Source organism: Nymphaea colorata, chromosome 9, assembly GCF_008831285.2.
Source record: "Nymphaea colorata isolate Beijing-Zhang1983 chromosome 9, ASM883128v2, whole genome shotgun sequence".
Lineage (NCBI taxonomy): Eukaryota > Viridiplantae > Streptophyta > Magnoliopsida > Nymphaeales > Nymphaeaceae > Nymphaea > Nymphaea colorata.
Genome location: NC_045146.1, coordinates 8158090 through 8180758, shown reverse-complemented (window position 1 = coordinate 8180758; position 22669 = coordinate 8158090). Strand labels below are relative to the sequence as shown.

The window sequence follows — 22669 nt, the reverse complement described above, 5'->3', positions numbered from 1 at the left end:
CCTTGATTTATGTAGAATGTTTGTAATATGTTACAAGGTTACAAGGTATGATGTAAAGATGGAAATAGTAAAATGTTATAAGGTTGGTACAAAATGGTAAGAATCCAACGTTACAATGGTATGAAGATGGCAACATTACAGCCAAGGAGTTACGTATATAATTTAAAATTTGAAAATCCTTTCCTTAGCTGAATCGATCCTCCTCCTGATAATCTTTTCTTGCCTTGTTCATCCGTTGATTTCTCCTTGACATTTGGAGAATCTTTCACACCCTCTTCCCTCTTCCATTTCCCTTCACCCTATTCCTATTCCATCTTTTGGAGATGCTCTCTCACATTGCCGTCTCTCTACTCTTGGGGGATCTTGCACCACTCAATATGCCAATGGCATATTCCTGCCCCCTACATCTATTGGAGCCCATTCTGCCATTGTTAGTTTCCCCAAAACCTCTGCCTTCCTTGGGCAGTGACTCCTCTAGTTCCTACGCTCCTTTGCTATCCCATATGCTATGTTTATTTTGTTTGTGGGTGAGGATTCATATTTCACTCTGAGGCTATTATCCCAGCTGGCTTTCTTCCTCATAGCCATTGTGTGACCTCCATCTGATCTCTTCTAGGGTCCGTGATTATTGGTGGCCCCTATGTGCCATTCACTTGAATATTTGTGGATGAGGTTCATGTGTTTGAAACCGTATTATATCAGATGTTTTGTTCTAGTCATTTTTCCTTTGATGCTATTCTTTTTGTTATCTCCAACCATAGTTATTGTATGTTAACCCACCCAGCTCACCAATGCTTGCCGGTCTATGGCTGCATGTTGTTGGCCTTTGCATTGGCAGTTGTGGAAGCTCTATTTTAACCCTAGCTTTGAGGACATTGGTTCATCTTCTCAAAGCAATTTGCTAACAATTCTACTTGTTGGTTCACTTTCCCCATTCTCATGCTGCTCAAATGGATCTTTTTTTCTCTGTTGGCGCACATGGTGCTCCTAAGACCATCCTATTGCTCCGCCAACCACATTCTACTTCAGCTTCAACGGTCTGTCCTACTGCATCCCAGTTGCTATTCCAATTTTACTGCTATTTGGCCCAAATGCTGCTTCTAGCCGCTCGGTCCTTCGGTTCATTGATGTTCATGGCCCCAACATCGTTATCTTCCAACCCCCTCCCCCAGCCTTTCTGCTATTCCGCCCCGTTGATGTTCCATTTCGCCATTATAGGTCTGCAGTCTGCTGTTGTTTCCAGCCTCTTAGCCACTTTCTACTTGGCCCCATTGCTGCTCTATGTTGTTCCTGACCTCATCTTTGTGCCGCTACTATTCCCTGCTGTTGCTACCTTTGGCCCCTGGCCCACTTATGCTCCTTGCCACTATAAGTTCGATTCTCTGCCAACTCAGCTCATTCTTTGCCCGTTTCAGCGAGGGTTCTGCTCTATTGTGTGGTCTAATTCACTATCGTGGCTTGATTCTCCCGACTCTTTGCTGTGGCCCAGACTATCTTCGCCACTATCTCCACATTAGTGTATGTGCTTAATCATTTGGCAAGCTGCTGTTCGGCCTTCAATGGCCTGTACCCTGTGCCAATGGTGTGCTTTCGTTGGCCTCATAAACGGCCCCATTGTCTTTGAAGTTTATGCCTTGATTTAGCCAGTCTAACCCTATGTGTTTCTGCTTCTTAACTTCTCTATGCTCATTATTGACCTCTCCGACTTCTAACTTTCCAATGGAGCTCTTCTGCGTGTGTTTGCGCCCTTGCGTGCCTATGTGTTCCGAATAAAGGTTCCGCGTCTATGAGTCCAAGGCATATTCACCAACGTCACTCTTGGCAAGGGTTATCCTGGGAGATTTCCCATGATGGTCATTTTCGCATAAAAGTAGCACGAAAATATCCTAAAAAATAAAGTACAAAAATAGTTAAAAGATGATTGCTTTTCAAATTCCCTTCTTGCAAAAATATAAAGAAAAAGGTAGGAAAACCAAGCACGTAAAAGAAATAAAACGGGAAATCAAAACTTAAAAACATGAAAAGTCATATGAAAAACTTTAAAATAAGGAACATCTAAGGATAATATCTTTCCGTTTCGTTTTTGGTGATATTTTGGAAATATCAGGACATCAGCTGGCTTCGAAATGGCAGAAATGTCGTGACACTGACAGAGTACTAGAGATCCTTCTGTGGTAAAAGTTAACAGAAACCACAAAGTCTAATGGTATTCATTTTAGACATATCCGCAAATATAAGAGTAAAACATAACAATACAAGGAAAGCCTAACTAGTAGCAACCACGACATTTTTTTATAACTAAGATACACTACATTTGCAGTATTTATTCAATGAGAGAGTCGTATATCAGTGGGAGTCAATCGAAACATTAATTTCATAAACTCCTTAAAAAATGTTCTAATATAACCAATTGGGATTAATGGCTATTCTCTTGCTTTAACCTAAACTTAAAATTAAAATCATACACACAGGTACGTAAAATAGAAATTTCAAAGGAAACACCAAGTGTGGCATCTTATGGGTAGCCTGTTTATCGGATGATGTTGCTGATACTCGGAATCAAAGACAAGGTCGCTGGATTTGAGTATCTCGAATATCTACTCCAAGATGTCGTGCGGCCACAGATGCCTCCAAGTTGATATTTCGTCCTTGCTACTCAGTTTCCTGATACCACCATAGAATCCACCTGCCTCATTCCCTTCTTCTCTATGGTCTTTTCGGCTGATGGCAGTTCGCCGCCACCGTGAACCAGGTGCATACTGGTTAAACTCCAAGATCACAGTATCTGCAAACATCGTTACATGATTTTTTTTTTTTTTTCTTGAGAAAAACAGAGAAGCATTACGTGAGTTGCAGAATATGTTCCCTAAGGTAAGAAGCAGTAAAACATGTTATCAGGAATCATCTAAGCGGAATTCCAAACGGGCATGGGAGCAAACATGTATGAGAACATATACAAAATTCAATATCTTAATGTTCCTTATATATTCGCTACAATATATTTGGCATTGTTTTGGGTAATAAATGATTTTATTTATGCATCTTTGCCACAGATGATTGTGCAAATTTTTTTTCTTAATCTTTTCATTTTTAAAAATCCAATGTACAGATATGATGTATGGAGTTTGCGTTTGTTAGCAAAGATCAGCTTTTGAGTAGCCAAAATCGTCTGCAAGACAAGGTCCTTTTACTGATTGAAAACTAATGGTAGAAAATGCATCAAATCTTGTGGGCTCAGAAAGCTTTGTTTTCAGCAACAAGTACAAAGGGTTGATGTATAGGTTTTGACCATCCTGAACACATCTTCACCTCAAGATTGGGTTGCACCAACTTTGGTTGTGAAATCCCAACTTGAATGCAATAAACTGGCAAAGCAGGATCAGTATGCAACTCTGGCTTACAGTTAGAACTAGAATTAAAAAAATATGAAATCTTCTCACCATTTAGATGGCAACAACAATTGCGATCAGTGCTACCACATGAATCCAAATGACCAACAACACCATACCACCAGCCTGCAATAATAGAATAAGGAAAGATGATCAAGTTTTGAATAAGCAAAGACAATAAAATTTTTCAGGTGTGAAGTTGTCAATTCCCAATCTTGAAGACACAAGTAGGAAACAGCTTGCAGATCAGTGACAGGCCACCAAACTCAGCAAAAAGTATAATGAAAACCAATGAACAGAAATTGACAGCCAATATTAATTAAAGCCAAGACAATATCAGGGCCTATTAAATCAGAAAGGCCATTTTTCCTTAATGCACTATTTGGTAGAACAGAAGGTACCCTTCATATGAAACAGAAACCAGTGACGGCACCAAGAACGTGCAGCCAATTGCTTTCACAGAAGCTGCCACTACAGTCCCCTTATCACATGGGACTCCCATATGATAAAAGTATGACCTAGAGGGAAGCGTTTGTTTCAATGACCACTACACAAACACCTTTTTCTACGTGAACAAAGTCAAAACTAGAGGGAAAGGATGAGTCGTATCTCATGCATATCTCTAAACACAATTTTCACACTTGTTGACTTTGCAGAAAGAAACCACGAATTAAATTTATGCCTGGAAGTACACGCAGATAGCCACACCAACAAAAACTTCCAAATACCCTGTTCAGTAGTTCATAATAAAAGAACAAGATATGTACCATATGGGAATTCTTTATTCCTTCTCCACTGAATTTCTATGTGATCACCAGGCCGCAGATCATTCAGACAATCAGAGACATGGAGATCTCGAGCAGGAGTGTCAACAGGAGCTGCTCTCAATCTCTCCCATGGGATTCCTTCCTCAATAACAATTGTCCGACGGCCATGTGGTGGGTACCTACAAAAAGAAATTTGAAACACATGAAGACATCCTTGGATATTTCTTCACCCACCACTGGATCTCTCCAATGGAGTGAATTTAATTGTCTATGCCATGTCAAACACGTCTGGAAGAGCACTGCAGCTGAATAGAAATGGCTGGACAAAGGTGCAGGACACGGCATGGATGCAGAGAGACTCTATTTTGGTAATTTTTGTTTAGTCATTTATATTTTATGAATATAAATAATGAATATGTGTGAATGTGGGTGTGTGCGTGTCATGTGACATAGTTATCATTTAGTTAAAAAAATCACTTTGGGAGTCAGGACCAATTTATTACTTGCAAATATTTCAAAGCTAGATAACACGGAATGGTTTCTTAAACGATCGATCTTATGCACCACAGTAGCTTAAACATATGGGATCAACCTTCAATTATTAGTCTATCTTAAGTGAAAGTATCACCTCTCATAACTGCTCATGAAGATGTTGGGTATGACAAGCAATCCCCCAGAGAGTCAGAAGCAAGGAGATTCATTGCATTTGGGGATTCGGTGGAAAATTACCTTGCCTGGAACGTGTCAGTCTGGCAATCATAACTAAGTTCAGCATCATAGCATGACAACATAAACCCAACATGTCCATGCTGTAGGCAAACAAAGAAAGGTGGTAAGTAAGCCAATTTTTTATCTCTTTACGATCACCCCAATAAAAGGTATATTTCAAAGACCAAAGAATTATACCAGAAACAGAACTCCAACCAACTATTTAATAGATCTCCAACAAAATGCATCACTTTTATGAGTAAAGAACATCAATGAACAAAACTCTCTTATATGGGTCCGAAGAAAAGAATTTTCAATTTTCCAGAATTCTGGAACATGGAACTAAGAAAATTACAAAAAGAAAGGATGTAGCACCAAGTGACGAGCAAGTCACCAGAACAATTTCCATTATATGATGATTCATGACCTTGAAATTATTTAGAAAGGAAAGAAAGTTTGAGATCGTTCCCTATCCCATGACAAGGTACGGAAACGAACTCTCATCCACAGATAGGATCACAAGAACAAAAAGAGCAGACTTAGACAAGACTCAATTGAGATCCGAATTTTCAAAGGAAGGATCTTACCTCGCGATTATAGACCTGCGCAGGGAACCAAAATTTCCCACTTTCAAGGGACAAATACCAGGACATAGTTGAGTCTACCGGCAAAGAGGTCATCGGCTTGCCACTGTCACCATCAATTTTTGACTTCAACCAAGATAAAGGCAAAATACAGGAAAAACTCCTCATCAATCCCTTGGATCTCCCTTCATCAGAAGCGACCGGCTTCTTCCTTGCTGCAACATACTGCTGCCATTCGTCGAATGCAGCCTGACCAAGTACCCCACTCCACTTCTCATTTAGATGTCTCTCCCACAGATGGTCACTCCAGCATCTGTCCCTCATGGAACTGCAAACTATGGCCATATTACAGAGCCCAGCAGGCGGCAGTCTGCCAAGAATTGTCTCCAAAACCAACTCCGGCAGATCGAGTAACGACAGCCTCTCTGCTGGCTTCTCCATGCTCTCAAGCCTCGACGAGATATTCATCTTTGTTGTTACCTTTGACAGAAATTTGAAGTCAAAAGCACCAGTGTTTCTCAACCACTGACAGCACAAGCGTAACAGCCCTTGCCAGAGGAGCACCAGAAAAGGGCTCATCACCTTGCTGGTACGAACATGAAAATGTAGGAATTGTAGAGATAGGGTCTCGAAGATGAATAGGAATGAAAGGCAAGATATCAAGAAGAAAAGCATCCCTATCACAATGGTAGTCTAGAAAACTGAGAAAAAGCTCTATCAGAACAATCGAATTTCAGGAAATTCACTGTAGATCTGGATCTTGGTATGGGGATATAATGACAGATTGAAAGATGATGCTGTTAGAACAAGCAAACAGCACCAACACCGTCCTTTTTTTTTCTTTTCCTTACTGCATCTATTTTATAAACCCTTGACCTAGAGTGAGCCTATTCCTAGGAAACAGAAAAGATATTTAGATTGCTTTTACACTTAACAAAGAATTCCGAAAGACACAAATCCCATTAAACAATGGACGGGAAAGGCTTGAACTACAAAACACCACAGCTTCAAGACGATCGTCACAACTGGTACAGGCAGATACCAATTTTGCTGAACCTTCGGGATCCTGGCTTGAAAGGACAAAAGGATTTATAGGCCCAAATAATAAGTCTTATTTAAAAGCGTAGTAAGCTGAGCTGCAACGGACAGGGTTTGACACAGAACTAGATATAGACACAACCACTTTATAAAACAACTGTTCTTTCGCTGTCGAGAAAGGAGGAGATTTAGACAGAGTTCCGAACCTCTCAAGTAAGAGGCCGAGATTTGTGTGTCTTTGCGTGCGAGCGGTGTGTGAAGGGGCGGAGAAAGGAGTGGTACACTTATATCCTGAAAGAACTTGAATGATGCCCCTCCGATTCAACAGAACGACAGAAGTCTTGTTGGTCGGATTCGTATCAGGATTAGGTACAAGACCATTGCAGAAGGAGGAAAGGCGCAACTGTGATGAACAAAGAAAGAAGCGGGGCCCCCTTATGCCTCACTCCTCTCAGCTGATGTTCATCACAGTCAAAAAAATGGTACCTCTTCCTCTCCCTTCCCTCTCTAACACTACCTCCTCTCCCCTGCCTCTGTAACAGCTCTTCCCCTCCCGTGCCCGGACTTTCTCTCTCTCGCTCGCTCTCGCTCGCTCTCGCTCTCTTCTTCCAAGATATCACCTCAACTGCAGCACTCTGGCTATATTTGTAGAGAGAGAGAGCAGAGGTGAATCCAGTGCGCCGAGAACGTGGGTCAAGAGCAAACCACGAGACTGGGCTGATGTCCAACCAATACCACCAAACTTCCCCAGCAACAGAAACATGCTTGGCAGTCGGTATCCTGCGGTCTGAGGTAAGAAATTATTTTCTTTGCCTTCCTCACCCCTCTTAGCCGTCCAATGGGAAACCATGATTGAATGGTATCTGCTGAAAGGCTCTGTCTCATGCGTCAGTTATTCTACTTTCTGCACGTCACCTTTGAGTTGTTCCTATCTCCTTCTCAGGAATTGCGTTTTTCCCTTTCCCCTTCGGTCAGATTGCAGATCTTTTAAGTGGGGACAAGCTATCCGAACTCGGTCGGATCAAAAGCTTAGCTTGGCATTTGATTACTTTATATTTATATTTGAGATCCACACATATGATGTAGAGCTGATGCATAGCATGTTTTGCTAATAAGGTAGATGGATAATAAAAGCTGTATGCTAACCACATTTGCAGTCTTGGCTTATCATTTTGCATTGAGAAAATGTCCGAGTTAAAATTAGAAGAGGATGTTTTGATCTTAAATCCTTTTATATCAAATATTAGAGATTTCAAATCAAGCGCAATCAAATACCCTCTAAATAACTCAGACTGAATTACTGGAAATCAATTCAGATTTCACCATGGGCAAGATTTAAAGTTCCCCGTGTAATATGGTCAGATCCTAATTAGATCACAAATTCCGATTCAGATTTTGGTCCTATACAGAGTCCATGTTTGAGAAAGATGGAACTCACCTTCCTTGGAAGGACGTAACTCAACGGATCCAAATTTCCAATTCGGTAATCAGCTCTTACCAACCCGTTGACATATCTATGAGTGAGGTGCAAAGGTAAACCTAAGGAAACAATAAGTTCAATTGCAGTACAACAAACATGGTTCAAAGAACAGAAAAAAAAAAAAATCATGTAGGAGCCATGTATATAAAATCTTTAGAATAACATAGGAGGCCAAGGGTGTTGAAGATAACTTTGTACTTTTGGACAAACACTAAAAGCGGCACGACTCCTGATTACGTGTTTTGTTTAATTGCTTTTAGATTGAAAAAGGACAAACCAATGTTGTTAATGTCGCTTCCTCCTTACCAAAATGTATCCGATAATAGATATTATATCGTCCCCCTACTGACGTAAGAAATTGGGCCCGCTCGGTTTACATTAAAAAAAAAAAATCAATTAAAATAATTTGAGTTTTTAATAAATTGAAAAATGGGATGACACGTACTAATAAGTAATGACATGTATCGGCCGATATGACTTACTTTTTACTCTTCCCTGTTTTTAGCATCCTAAGCAGCGTTTGACAAAATATGTTTCCATTATAAAAATTTCAGAAACATGATTCCAATTGAAAGTGGCATAACGGAAAGAAAATTATCTGTTCTTTGTATTCATGTGTTGTGAGCTCCTAAGGCTTTCGATCATTGCCTTCATCTACGACCTTCTGTGAGGAAGAAGAGAAGGTAGAATCCATATTCCTCTTTCCCCCAGTTATGGTCTCCATTTCATGGTAAAAACCAAGTTCGAAAAAGGATTTTGAAGGTGGGTTTCCAAAACAACTTGGCGATAGCACTTGAAATGAAATTTGAAAACTATATTTTGAAAATCATTTAGAAAAGAGATTTAAAAATCATGATGCAGGTTTGAAAGTGGATCCTAAAACATATCAAAGTGTTCCACCTTCTTCCTATAGCATTTCAATACAACACAAGACCGTGTACAAGTGTGAAGAACATTCGTGTTGACCAATGAGTGAGAATTGCAAACAAAAAGTATGTGTAATGCATGACAAACCATTTCACACATATGAACATGAGAGTAAACTCTATGCATTGTAGTTTATCGGATTTGGGAACACCTAATGGCATGGAAGGGTTGTTATCTCGCTCAGTTGCGTTTGATTCCCCATGGATTTTAGATCCGAGGGAATCTCAAATCCATGATAACGGAAATCCACAGTTGTATCACACTGGATTTCAGTAAGCTTGCCTCTATTGACTTGATATGACCAGTACAGTACCGTGAGGCAAGCAGTAAGACTTCATGAAGATCAGTTCGTATAAACCAACACTGATCTTTTGCATGAGAGTCATTTTGTAGCCCTGGTTTGAACCCTCTGAAGTTTCATTTGGACGCATTCAGAATCATTTCATCAAGACAAGATGCGTCCAATTTTCAGTTTTTGAATGGTACAAAAATTGGAGAAAATAGTAAGCTGAACCCAAATAATTCTCAGAAGTTTGTCGATTCAGTGTTGGAGCTCCTCTCGAAATTCTTTCGGAACTCATGGTTTGAGTTGGATATGACCTGCCTTGATTTAGCCTTCATTTGCTTGCGTTCGCTTGCTAGATGAAAGAGTTGATGAATTTTATTGGTGATATTACATTTCCAATAGATAATGCATTTTTTATTTTCTTGTGACAAGTTCCTCTTTCTAAAACTTAAAGGCTTGGGTTCAGTAACTCAAGTTCTTTCCATGTTTTCCGCATCTATTTAAATCTGTGCCATTTGTCTTTTGATCTTGTTTCTATCTATTTCTTGTGTATAAAATTTATATTTGAGAATTCTTTCTTTCTTATATATATATATATGTGTGTGTGTGTGCACGCGCCCGCCAATAAGCATAGTGCAGGCTAAAATTTTGAAGGTGTGCGCCCCCTAAAATTTACATAAATAAGCTTTTCTGAAACAATTAAACATTGTGATATTGTCGCATTAATATCATGATATTTATTTTATGGGAACATTTCAAAGTGTCACTCTACTTTGCAAAAATTATTAGCTGGCTATAAGACTGTGTTAGTATTATGACATTTTAAATATATTTTGATATTTATGACTATGGTTGCAGCAAGTTATTCACAAGTATTTCATTCAGGCTACTAAATATATTGCCATAGTGAGTTCAGTAAATTTGTTTTGATTGTTCTTAATGTCTAATGAGCTCAACTTATTAAAGTATGCGTCGATTATAATCAATAGCAACCTATTGGAAGGATTGCTTATTGGGCATGGCAAGTAAATAAATCTTTGGTGCTTGAATCTTCCTTAACTCGTAGATATTGATCATTTTAACTTCATTTGAAGTAATTATCGAAGGTCCTCTCTTTACTTCAACAGTACTATGTTATTGGAGCGAGCTAGCCTTACTGCACAAAATCATCCTTGTTTGACACTTTGGACACTAACGATGACATTGATGCCTTTGGCCACCATCTTGTTTTCATTTTTGTGAAGATAAGAAATGGAAGAAGGCTAATGAGACACCTATTTCTTATGATCCTGTCTCATAATTAAATATAAGCTTATGTTCATGGATTTATATATATTCAGTTACTTAGGCAGTAAGTAACTAATATATATATATATATAAATTGGATGGTGACTTTAGCTTTTCGGAGTTGCCCAACCATCTAACTAAGACTATTCAATCCAACAACATAGATGGTTAAGAGAAAAACAAAGACCTTTTTCTCTATATTTTTTTTTCAACCATCCATCTGTGTTTTAGATGGACAGCGTTAGTTAGATGGTGGGGTGACTTTAAAAAACCAGAATCAATAAATATATGTATATATATATATATATATATAAACTGAATGGGGACCTTGCTTTTATGTATATATTTATAAATATCAAATCTGAGCCATCCAATCTTAGATCGGATGGCTCAAATTTGTTGTCCTCCTTCTCCTCTCTCGCACGTTCTAAATGGAGGAGCCCTGCCAGCTCCTCCCTGGGTAGAAGACGAGCCTCTACTCACGATGGGTAGAGGTAAGGGGGAGCCCTTGCGGCTCCCCCTGCAGTTACTGGCATGACAAACGCTGCCTGAGGCTCTTCCCATGCACCATGGGTAGAGGAATGGGGGAGCCCCAGCAGCTCCCCCTGCCGTCGTCGGCAGTGGTTCATAGTGTACATGAACATATGAAGTGCACACCAGTCACCACAAGTACACATACGAGCCACAAACAAAAGATATATATGTGGGAGAGAGTGTGTGCGTGTGGGCATGCATGTAGATACATACACACTCAAATATAACAGTAAGTACATTTGCATGTTAATATATTTTTACCGTTCCCCAAACTTGTGGTGTCACAACTGAAAGTTTATTAAACGAATTAAACTTAGGTGACACAAGAGCTTTGGGAAAGAAGCTTGCTCACAAAAACTCTTTTAAGAAAAAGTAGGCAACTCACTGGTACTTCTAGAATTTTTTCACAAACAGTTGCGATCCATTTCATTATGCTTAGTTTTCTCATGGAATGTAAGTTCGCTGGTTGTATAAATTGTGCTTTTATTGTCACAACAAAGCTTTTGTTAACTTTTGAGGATGTGTGCCCATGTCATTTAGATGATCTTCATGCAAATAATGTCTGTGATTGTGGTTTCCAACTTTCCGTACCATGGTACTTAACGCTTTCCTACCTTTTACATATCTACAATGCTAAAATAATCACTTGAAAAGCACATCAATCTTGCATATAGTGGACAGTTTATCGTAGGGGTCATCGCCCTAGTCACCATGAGTAGAAACCATATCAAAAAAGACATATTTTTTTCGAAAAAAAAAAACTAAAAAAAGGCAGGATAAATAAAATTGCTCTTTATAACTAAAAAAAAAGATCATGTTTTTTTCCTGTTTTTTTCATTTTTTTAATGCCAAACAGTTTTTTTCATTTTTATTTTTTATTTGTTGCATATCCACTTACTTTTTTCTATTTGTGTTAGTAGTTTCTCATTATTTTATTTCTCCCTTATTTTTAGTTTTTCAAATTTTTAAAAATTTACCAAATTTTCCCTTTTTTTCCAAGCTTGCCGTATTATATTAAAAAAAAATCTCAATGTTTAAAACTCTTAGACGTTATTTGTGACTACGGTATAAACAACTAAACATGATATATCTAACAATTCTTATCATAGCTCTCATGTGGACTGAAATTTAAATTTGATGAATTACTATGGATAATATCCAGTCTAGTAATGGACAAATTTGATAAGGCTTCAACAAGTTGGAAGGGCTAGGAGTCTCCGAAGGTTCTCTATCACCAATTTTTGTCTTCATTTCAAGAGTTTTAGTCCTGGTCGCCTTTATTGGCTTTCTTCCCATTCGAGAGCCCCGATCTTGCAATCATATCCGTTACAAATTGAATCTGTGATACAAAGTATCCTTTAGAGGAGTAGGCAACTTCAATACGTATCAAATTCCCTTTTAGAAAATTTTTTGTTAAATTTATTCAATCTATATCACTTTATGTGGCTATCCTATAACTGAGATATAGTAGAAAATAACTATTCCTTTTTAGCAAAAGTGTCAGATGAACAAAATTTGTACTTTTGTCACAAATATTTTGTTCTATATTATATTTTAATTTATGCTCTTTGACTGGCACAAATGGCAGCTCGTCTTCTCTTTTTTAGGCTAATATGGGAGTCAACTCCTTGTAAATAGGGCTCCTTTTACAGCATTTTTTTGTATTACAATATATTCATTTTGTTCTCTCTTTGTGTGAATTGTTCTCTCTTCTGTGTGAAGTTTTTTATTAAACTTATCATGTCAAGAGTTTCTGTTTTTTCTCTTAAGTGTGAACTTGTGGGTGAAGGTGCTTCACTCAAACTTTGGACAGCAACGATCAGTTGTTGGATCTATTTGGGTAAGATCCTAGGTTTGTGTTAACACCCCAAATTTGTCCATTCAATTGCTGGAAGCAATTCCAAAATTTTGCAAAAATAATTTCACAAAATAACTGTGAAAATCTTGGGTTGAGAAGAATATGAATTTGGGGTCCAAATGGTGAATTTGACTCATAGTACAAATCCTAAAGCAGGATTACGAGTCCAAATCCTAATCCAATGCACAATACTGGATTCAAATTATAATTTATAAATCAAAACCAACTGTGATTGTCATTTGAAATCCAAATCCAATTACAAATCCAAATTTAGATTTAAATCCAAAAACTATATCCAATTAACGCTCGTTTTTTTATTTCAGGTCAGGTTGGAGCGGGTCGAAACCCGGACCCACAACTTACCTGTGTGAGAGCTCGACGAGGGCTGTTCTCCCTCGTCCTCCTCTCGCTCTCCCCCTTTGTTGCCTCTCTTGTTGCTAGGGAGCTCCATGCAAAGAAGAAGCAGGCGGTCGAGGGTGACAACGGCAACACGTGGACCAGTGGAGGAAGAGCGGCGGCAGTGCTGCTCTGGTAAGCCCTCCCAACTTCTCTCTACCTCTTCTTCTCCTTTCTTCCTTCTTCTTTTTCCCCTCCTCCCTCTCTCGTTGCTTTCTGTCGACTCCTCTTCTCTCCCTCACTCTTCTCTGTCATCTCCCTCTCTAATCCGAGCTCCCTCTCGACAGATCTCATGTCCCCTCACTCACCCTCACGTTTTCTTCTCCCTTCTCACGCACTCTCACCCTCACTATCGTCTTCCCCCTTTTTTGTTCGAACCCTCTCTCTCTGTCTCCCCTCTCTGTCAGCGCCCTCTCTCTCATTCGTTTTCAGCTTCCCACACCACTACCGTGGGCCTCTTCTAATGACAGATCCCTTTTTGAACTCCCTTTTGTCGATTTTTGATTCTTTTATGGCTTTTTGGTTGATTTGCGGCTTAGAGACGCATCTTTCCCCTCATACCAGTGACTAGAATGCATTGGTGGAGGTGAAATTGAGAGATGTTAGTTGTTTGAGGATCACTTGAACTCGTGAGGTGGCTGCCGGGATGATTGCTGCAGTCTACACTCTAATATTGGGGTGAGCGATGCTTAACCAAGCCTAAATCAACTATTATTTTGTATTAGAGCATGTATAATTATTGATTTGGCATGCTAGAATTAAGAATTGATGATTTGGGATGCATGTTAGCGACTTTTTTTTGTTGGAAAAGTTTAGGATTTTGTTGGAGAAGCGTTGATTCATGTCTACAATGATCTTTTAAGCTTAAGGTGTTGATTTTCGAAGCTATTTGAAAACATAGTAGAAATTTTGATATGGGTGAAAAGAATATGTAAGTTGGGTGTACTATTTGGAAGACACCTCAACTAAAGAAAATTAATGAGAAATGTGTTAGTGATAGATTGGTCGAAGCATTGAGTTTTGACGTTTGGTGGCAACATCAAGAAGTTAGGAGGAGGCCTATTGGAGGACACGACACCCTCTTGAGGTGATGACATGTGCCTCAATGTGTTTTATATTTATTTGAATCCTGAAATTAACTAGTAGAAATCTTATCTTTTGCTTATGTCTGTTGGTACACCGGGCACGTACCGTAAACCTTGAGCGACCAGATTCGAAGCTCGAGGCATTTTGAAGAGTTTGTGGACACGCGACATGTATGGCGGCATTCAGGGTAAATCTCTGCCCAGGGCCAATGTGTGATTGTGAATGTTGTGATTTGTTGCATATGCATTACCATGGGCAATGATGCAATTGAATGAATTGAAGAGTAGTTGTACCGGTATTATTATGACGGCTAGCTAAGACTGTTAATATTATGTGTAGCCCTCGTGTGAAGGCAATTGGAGGTGTGGGTGTACTCGTGAAGGAACCAACATCATGAGCTAGTCAGTCATTTTGTGAATGATTTGTCATGTGATAAGTTTTTTGTTGGAAAGCTATTAAAAGCTCGTTTTGAAAATTGCTACGCATTTACATGTGCATGTTAGAATTGATAACTGTTTAGGACAGATGAGGTGGGGTATCGAGTCGAGTGTCTCCTCGACCCTGATTGTGCATTAGAGAGCATCATAGAATGATAGTTGCATAGGACAGCTATGAGCCATTATGGATGTGAAGGCAATTGGAGGTGTGGGTGTACTCGTGAAGTGAACCAACATCATGAGCTAGCCAGTCATTTTGTGAATGATTTGTCATGTGATAAGTTTTTTGTTGGAAAGCTATTAGAAGCTCGTTTTGAAAATTGTTGTGCATTTACATGTGCATGTTAGAATTGATAACTGTTTAGGACAGATGAGGTGGGGTATCGAGTCGAGTGTCTCCTCGACACCGATTGTGCATTAGAGAGCATCATAGAATGATAGTTGCATAGGACAGCTATGAGCCATTATGGATCGAGACTACTCTCCGAGATTTGGCTAAGTTTTGAAAGATGTGAATGATGTGTTTGATAAGACGTGAGTGCTTATAAATGTGAATATTGTGATTAACAGCATATGCATTGCTGCGGGCAATGATGCAAATGAATGAATTGGAGGGTAGTTGTATCTGCACTGTATGATGGCTAGCTAAGAATGTAATAATATGTGTGACCCTCGTGTGGAGGCAATTGGAGGTGTGGGTGCACTCGTGAAGTATACCAACCTCATGAGCTAGCTAGTCATTTTGTGAATGTGTTATTGTAATTATAATAATGAAAGAATAAGAGATGAGAGGCCAGTGAGATGTGGCTATGTGTTTGGGAGTTGTCCCGCCTTCACCACTGGTCTCGCCTGTTCGGAGCACAGGCAGTGCAAGGCCCCATGGTACTGTTGTGTGATGTGCTTGGAGCATTGGGCTCCCGGCTTCTCAACCTGGGTGTCTTAGGGAAGACTGAGTATCTCTCCTTGAAATTCACACACTCATGGATGAGTGCTCTACCGCTGCAGCGGGTGAATGGATCTATATTGTTCTGGGCCACCACGGGGGTTGTCTCTCGGTTGTAGGCCGCCCGCGGTTTGCACGTGCCTGTGTTTGTACCCACAGGAACTGTCAATTCACTGAACTTAATGAAAATGAAAAGTATATGAATGAAATATATGTGAATGATGTGCATGTAAATAAAATGAATGAGAATGCTATGTTTATGCATGTCTTGCATATGAATTGAGATTGTGTTATTGTGGCCAATGAGTGGCCTTTACATGTCGCAGTCTATGTGAGGGGCCTTCTTGGTAAATGATGTGATAATGTCCTGACACGACATGATGATAGATTGTTTTTATGATTCTTCTCATATTTGAGCTTTACCTAAAAGGGTTTAGGATTTTCTTGGCTTATTGCCATACTGCGAAGGCTAAACCTTCAGCTGTTTCTTTTTTTTCAGGTTTTGTCAGACCCAAGGCAGTAGGTTGATCAGATGACTTCATTCACATTCTATTGGGGACATTTTGGGTCGTTTGTAGTGTCGGCACGTCATGTTTTGGGTTATATTGATCTCTTGTTGTTGTTAGACATCAATCATATAGTTTGGGGTATTTTTGTCGTACACATTGATGTAATTTTGTATCAACTGAAATTGTTATATAAATGAAAGTTTGCCCCATTGTTTCTAATGGCATAGCTCCCTCCTTTTTGAATTGTTGTGGCGTCGCACCTTCATGTTTTATGTTTAGAAAAAAAATTGTTTGAGAGTCAAAAGGTTGGGGTGTGACACATACCTTCAACACACAATATTCATGTGCCGATCAGTAGGTAGCTTCCATCGGAGGAATATGAATAGTCACTTCACCAAAACACACAACAAGTGGCTATTCTAAACAAAACTTCATCTTCTAGCTCTGACACCATGTTAAATCCAACAAACCCAAACATAGAAAACAAGAAGATTCAATGTTATTTGATTCTGCATGAGAGTACAATAAACTGGACATAAATAGACTTTGATTGATATGAGCAGAATTAGACCTATTAACTTTAAAAGGATCGTTCTCAACAGGCTGCGAAAATAGAAACCTCTTCTTTCATTTCTTTATGTAAAAATGCATTTTTTACATCTGTTTGAGTAACTTTCATCTCTAGTCGACTTCTAAGGATATTATTGCATTACACAAGTAGTGTCCAAATTCACCACTAGACTGAAAGTCTCATCATAATCTTCACCATTTTGTTGCATGAATTCCCGAGCCACAAGCTGAGCCTTCTAACTATCAATGCCAGGTTTATACTTTATTCTATAAATCTATTTAGAGCCAAGGTACATTATTTCCTTCTGGGTGGAACTACTTCCCAACTGCGACATTTATGAATGACCTCCATCTACTCATTCATTTCTTCAAGTTGAATAGGATATCTAACATGTACCGACCTCCAAACCATAGAGCAAAATCCCTAAAATGTTTGGAACACTTGATAAAGTATATCCAAGTATCGACAATAAGAGTGAAGAAAATAATATAGTATTGACTTTTAGATATAGAAGGAAATTGAGGCAGGTCCTCAAACATTAGATGTATAATTGCAAATGGATTTAATGCCCTTCTATTAATAATATGAAAAGGGAGAAACATAACTTTTATAGTGTTCTCAATTTGAACATTTTTATTTTGTGAAAAGAAACAATGAACCCCTGATTACAATGACCCAAACAACCATGCCAGATGTCTGGCTTATTATGACGAGATGAATCAAAAGCTTTCAATGAGTCAGGATTGAAAGACAAAGACTTTGAACATGAGGACTTTGAGGATGAAGAGGATATACAATCAAATGGATCGAAGAACTCATCTCACTAGACACTGGTTGTTGGAAAGCAGCTTTTCAGAAAGAATCTTGCCAAAAAAATAATAAAGGGAACCAAAATGGTGAACTAAATGAATGGTGCAGAGAGAGGAGAGCTGCTTGTGCCATGTACGTCTGTGGTTACCAAGTTGTGTATCAATCGGTGAATGCTAGAGATCTGCTACAATCATCAGCGGAACTCGGTTCGGTCTTGGTTCGGTCGACGTTAAGGGCTTTAATTGACTAATGCCTCTTTTATTTCTAATTTTTTAAGAAAAGTAGGACCAATAGTCCGGTTGACCGCACCAGACTCACCGTTGATACTTGTCGAGAAATGGACAATCATGCCCTTGTTCAGCTAATGTGGATGTTGTCGTGTCGATGATTCACCTGCACCAGCATTGCGTTAAGTTGACATGAGTGCAAGGCTACAAGCGCCATTTTAGTGTATCCATGTGACAAAGATCATACGTTTGTTAAGTGATTAGGGGGAAGCATGTTTTTCGTCATTGCTATTATGTAATAATTAGAGCGCCATTTAATATTTCTTTCAACCCAATTCATCATAGCAAAAAAAAAGCATATTGAAACTGTCCAACATTTTATACAGCATAAAGCATAGAACAAAGAGATAGAACCATGCCATGTCAGGACAGAATCTTAAGTAGTAGATTTATTCACCAAAAGATGAGACGACATCAATTTTGGCTATTGAGGATTCAAAGATACAACTTGAGGGAGGAGTTTAGGATGACTTACTTGGATTTGGACCCAGATCCAAACACATCTAAGTTCGATGCACTCTTTATTTTCGCTTGTGCCTAATTAAATCATTAATTCTACTCTGTGCTTTATCATTGTATTCAAAGGCATTTTCACTTGTTTTTAGTATAATGATTAGGATTAGCAGGCATAATCCATTGACTGCCACCCTCCTGTTGACTGCAGCTTCCTTTTCTTGCCTTCTATTTTCTGCAAACTGAGGCAGTGATGATAAGTTCTCACTCTCATAAAAACCTGTTAGTTCTGACTAGTCCTTTTAGGGTCTTCAACAAGACAACAACCTCTCTCTGGCTTGTGATTTTGACAATTGGCAGGTATCTGCTTCTCAGTGTTGTAAGTATTTTTTTACCATTTTCATCCTAAAATAATGATTATCTCTAGTGTTTCTTTTGTGCAGTGCTTGACGAACTGGTGCCTTGTATTTATAATGAAGATTTTAACAAGGATAACGTTGACCACTTTGGGCTTACAATCGTTGAATTGAATGTACAAATTGTCTCAGATGCACACGGAAGGTTACTATTCTTCTTTTTGTCCAAATTTGGCCCTATGTTTAATTTCCATTACAGCAGTTGTCGTTCCTAGGTTTACATATATTGGATCCAAAATTTAGCTTGCACTGGATGATAGACTGTGACCAGTTTGAATGTGATCATGGTTTCCTGAGCACAGTTGAACTCAGCATTGATGGTGTGTTGTAACTTGTAAGATTTGACTATCCCAGATCCTATTATTATTAGTTGATACCAAATAATACTTGTTCTGAGGCGATCTGCTATAGATATATGAATTACTAAACTCTCTTTTGTTTACAGTTACAGGCTAACTATCCACCACCTGTTCCATTTGCTTCTTTGATAGAGCCATCTGAAGATTCAACTGGAACCTTGGTTTCATTGGCCTTTGACAGGAATGCTGCAGGACAAGCACCGTGCAGGCCAGAAATGACTTGAATATAGCAACAAGCTGATTGATAATTTATGTAGCTCCATCATGAGAGGGGTGGGTTCTTGAAGACTTGACACTTCAAGGTTCCACAAGATATTTATTTGTGAGGATGATTCACTGAGTCTTGATGCTTATTGAACACTATCTTTTTGTCTCATAACGCTATTGACTAATCGAGGTCCTTTTTATTTTGTCCAGCTTACTTCTTTAGTCAATAAAACAGTTAAGGGGCCTCTCCTTCTGCAGGGTTGCATTGGAAGTCGGGCACTGATATTGTGAATAATTTTGTCATCTACAAAATGTTCTCTGATTACCTAGTAGCAGTCATTGACATATTTGTTCAAGCATTAAATGATTGCAAAGTCTTATATAATGCTGAGAGATGTTAGTTTTGTTGGAAATAGCTTATTTTGAAAATGTTTCATCTTCTAAATATATGTAATGATATCGTTGGTTTCTGTTTTCAATTTATATATATATAGGAAGTGTGAAGAACGATGCCCTATGGACATCGTCCCCCACACGGCTTCTTCACAACCGTTATTTGATTCATCACAATCGGATGGCTGTTAAAAAAAAATAGAGACACAAGCAAGGGGAGGCAGCCTCCTCCTCATATGCAATTTTTTTATTTTTATTTTTTTTACAAAATGTCCATCCCAATCATTAAGATCAAACAACAATAACATTCTTGTGTCGACATGGCAATATTCCTCACTTTTATATATATAAAAGAAAATTGAAATCAGTTGGCTACATCTATGGCTGGATGATTATTTTTTATTTTGTATCACTAAAAACCATCACAAGAAAAGCATTCCGTCACTAAAAACAATGGCCTTGACAAATGCATATTTTTTACGGTTTTTAACGACATAAACTAAAAAAAATAACCATCCAACCAAATATGTAGCCAGCTGATTACCATCCGACCATAGACGTAGACACCTAATGTCAATTCTTCATAACTACCAATAGCATTTTCATATAGTACATATAGAGGATTGATAAAGGAATGCTGCATCAAAAATCAAATCATTAACCACCTCAGATGATGAAACATCTACAAAGATGAATTGTTTCAAGTGAAAAATGTTCTTGCATTTTCAATTGATTGTCCTATCTCCTGGCTCATCTATATGTACTCCAACACCTCAACAAAAGAAAAGAAAAGAAAAGGCCTTATCATAGTTTTAATACTACGCAGGTTGCACCCTCAAGAAAATTCAAAGTCATGGTCAAAAGCATGGTCAATATGAAGATGAAAAACACAAAACTGAGTTCATTCATAGGTACCTTGGCTGAAAACTCTTAAAAAAAATGTTGTTATCTTAGACATGCAGGTATAAGATATTTGTTAAGGTTGAATGTTGGATGTCGATCACTAGATGCTGTTTTGCAAGAAAAATATGAAGGCTTTAGGAATTACGATTGCCTAGATAATTAGCAAAAAAAATGTGCAAAAGTGTGAAGATGCTGGAAGTTTAACTTAAGGAAGCTTTACAAAAAGCGGAAAGCATTGGAGATTTGCATGTAAAATGAAAGATCACAATCTATCAAAATTAATATCAGCTTCTCATCCAAAATTTTCAAGGTAGACAATCAAAGGTCAATATATATTTAAATTGTTGTACTTATGCTGTGAAAATTATTTGCAGCATTTTGGTCCACAGGACGACATACAAATAGGAACTATAACACAATTTCCTATGTAATCTATTGTATTTTTAGAAATAACATCTTTGTGCCTTTTTGGTATTTTGTATTCTTCAAATTTCTTTTATTTCATCTATTTCTCTTTGCTTGCAATTCATAAGAAAAATTTTGCAGTCATTATGCGAGACGAGAGAAGACCTAACGGGCATTCTTCTCGCTACAATAAATTTCCACGCAATCAAACGTCCCCTTAAGGAAAACTTGCGAATGAAATATCCTAATTCTTTATAAAATGACAGTTCCTTAAATATTTCACTATTCATGTAAGTAGTACACAGGTGATGTTTATGATGCCAATATCTTTCTCAACAACAGATACCAAAAATCCATCATTTAGATTTGAAAATCTTTCTTTTCTTGGATGGGGATCCTTAGGGCTCATCAAGCTTGCTTTGTTGTTGTTGCTTATTTCTATCCTTCTTTACAGTAACCTTATTCTTGCCTAGTCTTGGACTCTAAGTTGATGGTTGATCAACTTCTTAACTCTCCAGCAGTTATAATAGCTTATAACCTCCATTGTTGTTTAGAATGCATTCAACACCATATAGTTTTTTACATATTTTATTATTATAGTCCTCTTCAAATAGAAGCTCAAGAAGAAAATTGAGAGAATTAACATCAACGGCTCAAAACAACATAATTATTTGTAAAAAGCTGCTTACTAGTGATCCAACTGACATAGATATCTCCTTTCTTCTGCAAGGTAAAGATCCTGCTTTAGTAACAGAAAAATGTCTTTCCTACATTTGAGCCATGACCACTTCCCACAGTCATTGTAAGTGAAATGGGAAAAGAAAAATCTAAAGTTTGAAGATGAAAGAACTGAGAATCAAGAAGATAGGCACATTCTAAAATTTTTGCACTTCTTCAACTTGAGCTAGAGAAAGCTCCAAACATTTCCTTCAACGTTGTGAAGCTATGAGTCAATTGAAAATTTCTTTTCAAAATATGATGGATGAAAAACAAATTCAAAAAGTAGTAAAAAGGTATGCAATTTGGTCCAGGCAAAGGAAATGCCATATAGTTGTCAATGAAAAAGTGCATATATATACAATGCATGACCAAGGGAAGCAACCTATTGAATGGGCTTGATGACTTTGAGATCTTTATCAAAAGCTGAAATATTTAAAAATTAATAGGAAATTTCACTAGAATAATGAAGACCTTACAGCAGGTCTAGACCATATAACTGTCAAGTCAGGCACTGGAATAGTCATATAAGAATTTTGTTGCATACAACATTAAAACCTCAACTACTAAGGTCTCAAGTCAAATAACTTATTCATTTATCTTTCTTGATGCCAATAAATTGTTAGAAGGGACTGGGCAGCTGGTGACATATTTGTTTGTGTCAGTCTGATTTGGTCACTGCTGAAGGGAATACCATTGTTCATACACAATGTGGCTACATAGATGAGTTTTCATCAAAAAAAATTGTAAGAACCAATCATATTTTTCATTTTCTTTTTGTTGTATGATTAAATACAACACTTCTTTAGTTTGGATTTGGTTATAGTTTTACCAAATTTCCAAACTTGATTCCTTGTAGCAGGTGCAAAGTGAAAGAAATAAAGCCAACCATGTAATGCAAATGATTTCCTCATATTAC

General features: G+C 38.1%; 1 protein-coding gene across 1 annotated transcript; it reads right to left on the bottom strand.

The window, feature by feature from the left end:
- Nucleotides 1-2344: 2344 nt before the first annotated feature.
- LOC116260512 (F-box protein At2g32560-like) lies at nucleotides 2345-7098 on the bottom strand. The gene is made up of 5 exons (XM_031638926.2): nucleotides 5452-7098; nucleotides 4886-4965; nucleotides 4157-4335; nucleotides 3441-3515; nucleotides 2345-2785 (listed from the first exon to the last, which is right to left on the bottom strand). Exons 1-5 carry the CDS (start codon nucleotides 6121-6123, stop codon nucleotides 2598-2600), a joined length of 1194 nt encoding a protein of 397 aa, XP_031494786.1. The 5' UTR covers nucleotides 6124-7098; the 3' UTR covers nucleotides 2345-2597.
- Nucleotides 7099-22669: the final 15571 nt, after the last annotated feature.